We start from the raw sequence: 9,690 nt of genomic DNA on the forward strand, positions 1-9,690 counted from the left end.
CCTTGCCAAGACATAGCAAGTCGTGCCTTTCATTGGCTGCCTGTTCTGTCCACGGTCCCACAATCTCATTCGATTGCTGTTCTCATGAGAAGGTTATTTTCTGTAACCTAGGCTATGTAAATATAGTAATACCTCTCTGTTATCTTGGTAACCAAAACGTACTTTCGTTACGGGCTAGGCAAGGCATCTGTAGAAGTGATCAAAGATGTGGTGGGTTACTCCCTATTAGGTCACATGACATACACAACAGAGAGTATACGCTCGCCGCATAGACTAGACCCGGGGTGCGCCCAAGAAAGGGGAGAGAGGTAGAGCTACAGAGTACTCCATAGTGGACTATTATCATGAGAGGTTTATATATGGTGGCTACCTAAGCTTGATTGATCACATGATTTGACAAACCACAGTGGTCTGTTGCCCAAGTGGAGAATTGCAGCCCAGCACTCTACCCGTAACAAAGTAAAGCAGAGTATGAGGTAGATTGGCTAATAGTAGAAATACCTTACCGGTTAATAATTAAGCAGCTGGGAAAGAGTAGAAGATGATATTTTAAGGTAGTACTAGGTCATTGTAGAGTCTGCTATGGCGTAAAGGAGATTATATGGAGTATACAGCATGATGATACTACACCTAAATAGGAATACTAAACCCAATCAAGTAAGAAACTGTCAGCTAGGAGTACGGAGTTAGAGACCACTCCATCGGAAAGAAAGCTTTAATTATCGTCTCTTGAAATCGTGTATATCGTTACGCCATTTGACTAATAATAATCTACTACTCAAATTAGAGGTCTACCCCGCCTTGTCCTAGCGATTTGCCCCTCTCTACCGTCACCATTAGTCCACTCTTCTCTCGCGCTCTATATCTGCACGTCCTCCTCGTCACCGTGGCTCCCCCTCTCCGCCTCACCTCCCCCACTTTCAGACTCTCATCGGTCTTGAGCCAGCTTCGCGGCTCTCGATTACCTACCACTACCACCGTTTACAATTCCGCATTGACCGATCTTCGCAAGTCTCTCACCACCGCCAGCATGGCTCCCGAACATCTGCGTCGGCCTCCGCAGGCACCGCCCGTCTTTACCGCGACTGCTCAGTCCATCGTCGACGACGCCAAGCGCCTCATTGAGACATCCCGCAAAGTGCAGGATGATGTCGTTGCGAATGTCAAACCCGAATCGGCAACTTTCAACTCCGTGCTGAAGCCGCTGGCCCAAGATGAGAATACCATGGCGCTGGAATCCCACATTTTGAGCTTCTACCAGGCCGTGTCGACGGAGCAGGAGCTCCGGGATGCGTCATCCAAGGCAGAGGAATTGATGGACGAGTTCTTCATCGAGACTGTGATGCGTGAAGATGTATTCAAGCTCGTCGATGCTGTGCTGAAGAAGAATGAGAGCCTCGACCCCGAGTCCCGGAGATTGCTGGAGAAGGAACACAAGGATTACATCCGCAACGGGCTGGGTCTTCCAGCCGGACCGAAGCGGGATCGCTTCAAGGAGATCAAGAAGCGTCTGAGCCAGATTAGCATTGAATTCCAGAAGCACTTGAACGAGGAGAACGGCGGAATCTGGTTCACACGCGAGGAGCTCGACGGCGTGCCGGAAGACGTTCTATCAGGTTTGAAGAAGGGCGAGGGCGAGCATGAAGGCAAGCTCTGGCTGACCTTCAAGTATCCCGATCTGTTCCCGACCATGAAGTATGCGAAGAATGTGGAGACTCGCAAACGGCTGATGATCGAGAACGAGAACAAGTGCAACCAGAACGTGCCTCTGTTCCGGGAGGCCATCATTCTGCGGGACGAGGCTGCTCGTTTGCTGGGATACCCCAACCACGCGGCATTCCGCATTGAGGACAAGATGGCCAAGACTCCCAAGACCGTTGACGATTTCCTGGGAGACTTGCGCTCACGTCTGACTGCAGGAGGACACAAGGAGATCAAGGCTTTGTTGGATCTCAAGAAAGCGGATCTCGAGTCTCGCGGCGAGTCCTTTGATGGCCGCTACTATCTGTGGGACCACCGGTTCTACGACCGCCTCATGCTTGAGAAGGATTACTCGCTGGATCAGCAACTGATCGCCGAGTACTTTCCCCTGCAAACGACCATCGAGGGCATGCTGAAGATCTTTGAAGAGCTGTTTGGCCTTGTCTTCGTTGAGATTACCGGCGAGGATCGTGAAAAAGTTGCACCCTCCGGCAAGGGAAGCGATATCGTCTGGCATGAAGATGTCCAGGTCTTCAGCGTCTGGGATGACGAGGGCGAGGGAAGTGGGTTCGTGGGCTACCTCTACTTGGACCTGTTCCCCCGTCCTGGCAAGTACGGCCACGCGGCCAACTTCAATCTCCAGCCGGTATGTGAATGACATAAGGTTATTATCCCTTGACTAACAATTGCAGGGCTTCATCGACGCTGACGGCAAGCGGCGCTACCCCGCCACTGCATTGGTGTGCAACTTCACCAAGCCCACGGCCAAAAAACCTAGTCTCCTCAAGCACGACGAGGTCGTGACCCTGTTCCATGAGCTCGGACACGGGATCCACGACCTCGTCTCCAAGACGATCTATTCGCGCTTCCACGGAACCAGCACCGTCCGGGACTTTGTGGAAGCCCCCAGTCAGATGCTGGAGAACTGGTGCTGGACACCGTCCCAGCTAAAGTCCCTGAGCAAGCACTACTCGACCCTGTCGCCTGAATATCTTGCCGCATGGCAAGAACAGGCCAACGGCAAGTCCCAGCCGCCCGAGCGCATTCCCGACGAAGTCATCGAGAACCTGATCCGGACCAAGCATGTGAACGACGCGCTGTTCAACCTCCGCCAGCTGCACTTTGGCATCTTCGACATGATGGTGCACGAAGCCGAGAGCCACGAGCAGATCCAGAAGCTGCCCATCTCCGCCACATACAACCAGCTGCGTAAGCAGATCGCGCTACAGGACGGCCCGGAGGTCCTAGGTATGGGAGACGAATGGGGCCACGGCGAAGCAACCTTTGGTCACTTGATTGGGGGTTATGATGCCGGATACTACGGATATCTCAGGTAACCTTCCTTCCTCTTTTGAGTACTACTCGCAATCATCTAATCGCCTGCAGCTCCCAAGTCTACTCGACCGACATGTTCTACGCCATCTTCAAGGACGACCCGATGAACCCAGCCGCCGGTCGCAGATACCGCTACGGCGTCCTCGAGAAGGGCGGCAGCCAGGACGAGATGAAGACGTTGACCGACTTCCTTGGCCGCGAGCCCAAGACGGACGCCTTTTACAAGGAATTGGGCCTGGCTTAGTTCATCTACTACAGTAGATTAGAAGCTTAACAGAATCAAAGAATTCGCTAGGCTTCATACCTGTATTTACCATTTGTAACTCGGTCCCGGCGTAGAGTGATGCGTAGCTAGCTATCTCTCTTATCGATAAGACACCACCACCCCAACTCGCTCCATCACCACTTCACTTAAATTCTCCCCAGTACTTCAATTCTCTCAACTCCAAGATAGCCACCCACAAGACTCACACCTACACTCACACCTGCCAAAGAAAATAAAAATGTCCACTACAAACCCCTCCGCGTCCCCATCCCGCTCCACCTCGCCTCCACAACAAGACGGCCAACACAAACAACAGGAACAGGAACAACAGCAGGAGCAGCAGCAGCAGCAGCGCCTAAAAGTCCACACCCACCACTGCCGCTTCTGCAACCACCTCCTCCTAGCCACAACGCGCACAATCGCGACGCTTCCCCGCCGAAAAGCCCCCGCGCAGGATAACGCGCTGATTCTCCCTCTTCCGCGCGCTGACGACGACGACGACGACGAGCTAGACGCAGATACAGACGCAGACGCAGACGCAACCACATCCCCCGAAACCGAAACCCAGCGAGCCGAAAAATCAGAAGGCGAAGGCGAAAGCGAAGGCGAAGGACAGGAGGAGAGGACAAGGCGCAAGCAGAAACAGAAGCAGAAACACTACACCATCCTCCTAGCCACAACTCTACCAGATCGCAAGGCAACGCTGGTCCGTCGAGAAGACGGGTTCGAGAAGAGGCGGTTTCTGCGGTGTGGGCGGTGTCGGGTCGTGGTGGGGTATTTCCTCGATGCGGTGCATTTTCCTGTTGCAAATGGGAAGGGCGAGGATGTAGTTGAAGGGGAGGGGCCGGATCAGGAGCCGCGGGTTGTATATCTACTGCCAGGGGCGTTGATGGAGACGGAGATCATGGGCGATGAGGAGAAGCTGCGGGCGATGGATCGGGAGTGGAGCGAGTGGATTGCTCAATAGGGATCCTACGGGGCGTCCATCTTTGTCTACAGAACGAAAGATACAGTACAAAATTCATATTATCTGAATATAAACTAATTGCTAAAAACCGAGCCGACAAGTCAAGTCACCGACTGCGTGGACGGACGCGCAGCGCACATCGTAAAACCATCGTGGAAGCGTCAAGGGGGGTATCGTAATCGTTCAGTTGGCCAGGATCGTGCGGACGAGTTCTACAATATCAAGTTAGCGTCCGCCATTAGCATAGGGCAACAGACCAGGAAATATACCGGTGTAGTTGATCTCGCCAGAGCTGGTATCAACGGCCTTCAGCAGCTCATCGACCTCCTCGTCCGACATCTTCTCGCCCAGATTCGTGAGAACTGCATCGGTCAGCACCACTATCCCACAGCCAGACCTGAACGTGCAACGCAGAGCAACATACTGTAACGCAACTGCCCCACACCAATAAACCCAGTCATATCCTTATCAAACACCTGGAATCCCCGACAGTATTCCTCGGGCTCGCCGGGCTCCCGGAATCCACCTGGACGGTTCAGTACCTTCAGGAACGATTCGAAATCAACTAGCGGTATTTGTCAGCTTGCCAGACCACAAAGCCAGAAACAGGGTCACAAAGAGCTTGAGCTTACAGTCGCCGCCGATACTCTTCTCCAGATCCGCAATCTCCGCGAGGGTAGGGTTCTGGCCGCATGCGCGCAGCAGGTCACCAAGCGACTCGAGCGATACCTTTCCCGTGCCGCGCTTGTCGAAAAGCGAGAACGCTTCCTTGTAGTTGGTTGAAGCCTGGTCGTTGTGAGAATCAGGTGAGCGAGGCATTTTAAACCAGTATTTTTTCCAGTAGATAGACAGCGATGATGGGTGAGGAGTTGGGGATGAAGAAGGAAATGATGGAGGGAAATTCAGTTGTTCGGAACCAGAACGGGAACCAGAACCACTGACTGGTTGGTACAGGCGTGAAGATGAGGGGAGACGGCGGCGATCCGAGAATGGCAACAACGCAACGGGAAAACATTCAACAGAAGACGACGCGACGCAAGGGAGAAAGCAGCAACAGGAGATTTGCATGCAGTTTCAGTCTCACTTCCGATCTCCTCGTGAGGCTATCCACATGCAACATTCCTCCGTATGTTCGTTCTGTGCTGATGTGGAGGAGGATTCCAGACGTACCATGGTTGACGTTGTCGGTTCAGGGGTTGATTCGGTATGCTGCAACAAAGAAAAGTAGAGTCAATGGCTGCAATCAAATGTATTGTCAAGATGGTAAACAATGATAGACCCTTACGAACACGTAGAAGATGACCGTAGATAATGGATGGAGAAGATTATCATAAGAGGAGGAGTGAAGGTTCGAAGTTGGCCTGGTGTGGGTTTGGCGGTGTTTATGCGGGTCGTTGTTGTGGTAACCAGCAAGGGTGGATGATTGACCCCAGCGATCCAGATGAGATGGCATAGCTTATTTCTGGCACTAAATGCATGCAGGCCTGGAATCGGAATGTACTGGTTAAGAGTTACGTCGAATACATGTAGAGAAAAGTTCATATGTACTCCGTACTAGATATCCCTATCAACCGTATACAAAAACAATCGCCAACCCGTGGTATCACATCATGCAAACAATAAATCAAATCATAACATGGCAGACCGTCCTCCAAAACATAAGTTGATAAGAACAATGCCTCAAGGTCAAAGGTCTTCAACTCGACCGCCGCGTCTCGTTCCGCAACTTATTGATGCAGCTTTGCAACAGATTGGACGCTTCCGAGAGCAGCTCCCACCGGGTGTTCGCAAAGCCATCCTGCAAAATCATCAACAAGCCGAGACACTGGTTGCGACCTTTCATTGTCGCCAACTCGTTGGGCTCACGCACCCCGCCCACCCGGCGGAGAAAGGCTTCCATATCGTGTCGCTGTTCGGCTACCGTTTCCAGCGCCGGAGGCGATGCGATCGGCCCGTCGAGCGCATATCCATAGCACCAGACAACCAGCACTGCAACATAGATGACCCAGGGCCGGTTGAGCAGGTAGTCATCGCGTCCGGAGTAGGTTCCGCTTTCTTCGGATACACTCCGGTTATTCAAAAGACATTCGGAGAGAAACTTGAGGGCGTAAAACGTCGCGTCTCGCGCTGAGGCCTTGGTGGCCCATCGCTCGGTCATCTTCTCACGGGCAGCGCTATAGTCCCGTGGAGTGATCGATCGCCCCATAAGTCGGCCCGCTCCGGCGAATATCTGACAATCCACAATGTCGACGTGCGAGGCCATGTGAGCCAGTCCATGCAGGACGTCTCGGGACTCGGAAACGCCCTCGTCTTCGAGAGAATGCCGCCGGAATTGAGACGGGAACGGAGGAGGTCCAGCCTGAGCCAGTGCCTCGTCGAAATCACGTCGCCAATTATCAAATGCTCGCAAAAGGGCCGATCGCCATTTGTCTCGGCCACCGAGGGCCTGTGGGACGCCCAGCGAGCTGACTTGGAGGTCGCGCTGATTCATATGCCAGCTGACACTAAGCAGGCCAGCCATCAGGATAGTGCGCCCGAACGCATTCGTGGTAACGCGCTGTCCGTTGAGCGTCTTTTTGAGCCCGTCGAGAAACATGGTGGGCTTCACACCGTTTGCATGCAGGCTGGATTGAACGCGTGCAACTTCGGCGGCACTGGTGGCGGACCACAAGGCTTCGTCGCAGGGCAGCGGGAGCCGGAGCTCATGGGCCACCATCTTCGCCGAATGCCCGAACATAGTGGCGTGAGTTGAGTCCAGGACAAAGGCCGCAAATGCAACCCGTCTGGTGGCCTCCGCCTTGATCCAGTGTGTCCAGGAATCGTCAGCAGCGAATTCTGAATTCGAAGCAGAGCCTGTTGTGGACCGCGTCTGCCGGTCATCCCTGAAGCTTGCGGGTGAGTCGAGGGCGGAGCGGCCGATCAACGAGCTGCCACGACGCATCAGCGTCAGGGTAGTGTCGTGATGAATATGCGCGCGCTCGTGCAATGCGCGAGTCGAATACATCTTTTCAAAGACCTCCAGCAGGAGTAAAGCCTGGAAGACCCAGAGCTTGGCGGGCGGTCGGAAATCAGCGTCCATGAAAATCTCCCATCGCAGATGCCACCCTATGAAGTTGGCCAATTCCGCAGCTGTCTCAGTCACCTCTTGTCCATGGATGTTATCTAGGGTGGCTGCTCCAATCGCCATGACAGCCAAGAGAAGTAGATTTGGCGCCTTATCCGCGACAAAAGTAGGTTGGTGCAGAATGGGGAGCTGCGAGTGAAAGTGGTACCAGTAGGAACCGATGTATGTCTGCATCATGCGCAAGCTCAGAACATGGCTGTCATCGTCAACGTCTCCATCCATCAGAGCATCCTTGCGTTTTGCCACCGCTGAATAGGCGGCTTCGTTGAATCGAGTGGCCATGAGATGGAGCAACTCCTGTCGCTTCTCCTCCGACATGATCGCCTGGGGTGAACCTGGATCTAAGATACTGGTAACGCTCATTGGATGTTGCGGAAGAACGCTGTTCAGGAAACTGCCGAACGCTGGCTCGCTGATGAGGAACTGATTCTGCAGCTGTGTTGGATCCAGATAGTTCGGCATCATCGAAGACGTAGGAGGATAGGCCAGGGACGACGATCCCGGAACAGGTTCATTGAATAGCCACGCGGTGAAGTCATCAGCCATCGCAAAGGGGGACCGGTTGTTGTATGTTTCGCCGCCAAAAATCGGATAGACGCAAGAGGCCATCGGGTCGAATGCGGGATCTGCCGAAGCAATCATCCCCGATAGGGCATCTAGTCCAGTAATGCTGCTTGTTCTATCTACCGACGCCTGGGTGGAGGGCGGCACGGTATTCATCGAAATGTCGGCAAATCCACCGACAGGCATTTGCAGGCCTGTAGGAGAACCATACGGCAACGACTGAACTACTGAAGAGCCGTTGACGTCGGTTGACATGGAGTATGCTGCAGCGTCTTGAGGTCTTGTCCTAGAAACGGGATGCAGTCCGGTTAGTTGACATGTCCGATCACTAGGGCTGCCCGAAAGATGTATGGAGTGGCGGCCGGTGAGCGGCACATACGCTGACTTTTGCACGTCTGAAGGGCTGAAGGGAGCATTTGCTTGGCCAGGAGGAGAATTAATGCTATGGTTGCTCAAGCTGTTAGACCTTGATGCAGTCGAGTCTGGTGTCCCCACACCATGCTGAGCGGCCAACGGTTGGTAGTTGAGGGATCTGCCGAGCGACATCGACGCCGACGATGAGACTGACATATGCTTGCTGGAGCCATTGACCGACTGAGGTGTCAGAGTCTCCACTCCGCCTTCAGGGAAGGTGGTTGCGGAGCGTGCCGACGTCAAATCAACGGTAGTCGCAGGCAAGATTGGCGGCTGCTGGGTGTTGCCCATCTGCGGAACACTATTACCGGCCACATTGTCAGGAAACTGGCCTTGTTGCTTATTCTGCGAAGCCGCTTGCGCGAAATGGTCCCGTTTCTGAAGCTGAGAGCCTTGTGTCGTGTGCCGTTCACGGTGCCGAACGCAGAGATCTTGTCGTACAAAGGTCCGGTAGCAGTCCGGAAAGTCGCATCGATAAATTTGCTTGGGAGTGTCTAGAGCAAGTCATAGATCAGTCATCCGCATCCACCGAAACGGGCTTGCGGTTGGAAGAACGTCCAACATACGATTCAGTTGGTGGCGGTAGAGATGCTCGGCACGCGAATAGCTCTTGCCGCAGCCCTCATGTGTACATTCAAACTTCCGATCCGAGTTCACTTTCCGGGCCCTCTTGCGTTTGCGCGACGCACCGTCTGCTCGCAGGGCGTCGGTCTCCATGGCCGCTTCCTTATCGCCCGGTTCTTTTCGCTTGTAGTCGAGTTCCTGCTCCAACCTGGTGACTGTACCAACAGCGAAGGTCATATCGTGTGACAGATGCGGACAAATCGTGGAGTACGCGCACAATTTGTCCTCGCAGTATTGGCGGTTTGTTCCTGATCTTGCGTCGTCGAGCTTATCCAATACCCTGTAGTGGACCCGCGGTAACCTCGTCTGTGCCGAGTGTGACCATCAGACTGCGGACATAGGACCCGAGCCTTGGAAACGATCAGGCGACAAGGTCTCACTGTGAGGGAGATGGTCGGTTGAGGTGAGCCATGACAAGGGTTGGGAGGCGGAACGGAGGTCGGAGGTGACAAAGATCTGGCCGGGACGGCCTGTGCGCGGGGGGACTTTCACAAAGGCGGCCGGCCGAACCCCGTGGGGAAAAGGGTTCCGAAGAGTTGGTGAACGGAGCAGGGTTTGTTGATAGAAAAGGTAAACTCAAGCTAGACAAGTGTAAAAGAAGGAGAGGATTGCTAGGATCTCAGCAGCCAAACCGTGAGTCCTAGTTATAAGATAAGGTGGTGCGACAATTTAGCCGGTGGTTGGACCCCGGACTCG

At 53.8% G+C, this 9,690-nt stretch overlaps 4 protein-coding genes across 4 annotated transcripts; 2 read left to right on the plus strand and 2 right to left on the minus strand.

Moving 5' to 3' along the window:
- Positions 1-1,030: 1,030 nt before the first annotated feature.
- On the plus strand, positions 1,031-3,280 carry Aud_010068 (M3 family metallopeptidase; the record flags this gene model as incomplete). The annotated part of the gene is made up of 3 exons (XM_043294911.1): positions 1,031-2,347; positions 2,394-3,034; positions 3,088-3,280. 3 exons carry the CDS (start codon positions 1,031-1,033, stop codon positions 3,278-3,280), a joined length of 2,151 nt encoding a protein of 716 aa, XP_043150846.1.
- Positions 3,281-3,539: 259 nt separating this feature from the next.
- Aud_010069 (uncharacterized protein) lies at positions 3,540-4,268 on the plus strand (the record flags this gene model as incomplete). The annotated part of the gene is made up of 1 exon (XM_043294912.1): positions 3,540-4,268. The coding sequence occupies one exon, from the start codon at positions 3,540-3,542 to the stop codon at positions 4,266-4,268; it is 729 nt and encodes a 242-aa protein (XP_043150847.1).
- Positions 4,269-4,451: 183 nt separating this feature from the next.
- Aud_010070 (putative cytokinesis EF-hand protein Cdc4) lies at positions 4,452-5,087 on the minus strand (the record flags this gene model as incomplete). The annotated part of the gene is made up of 4 exons (XM_043294913.1): positions 4,452-4,480; positions 4,538-4,630; positions 4,693-4,833; positions 4,901-5,087. The coding sequence occupies 4 exons, from the start codon at positions 5,085-5,087 to the stop codon at positions 4,452-4,454; spliced, it is 450 nt and encodes a 149-aa protein (XP_043150848.1).
- An 877-nt stretch (positions 5,088-5,964) lies between these two features.
- Aud_010071 (putative C2H2 finger domain protein) lies at positions 5,965-9,171 on the minus strand (the record flags this gene model as incomplete). The annotated part of the gene is made up of 2 exons (XM_043294914.1): positions 5,965-8,864; positions 8,937-9,171. The coding sequence occupies 2 exons, from the start codon at positions 9,169-9,171 to the stop codon at positions 5,965-5,967; spliced, it is 3,135 nt and encodes a 1,044-aa protein (XP_043150849.1).
- Positions 9,172-9,690: the final 519 nt, after the last annotated feature.

Source organism: Aspergillus udagawae (assembly GCF_001078395.1).
Source record: "Aspergillus udagawae IFM 46973 DNA, scaffold_8, whole genome shotgun sequence".
Classification (NCBI taxonomy): domain Eukaryota; kingdom Fungi; phylum Ascomycota; class Eurotiomycetes; order Eurotiales; family Aspergillaceae; genus Aspergillus; species Aspergillus udagawae.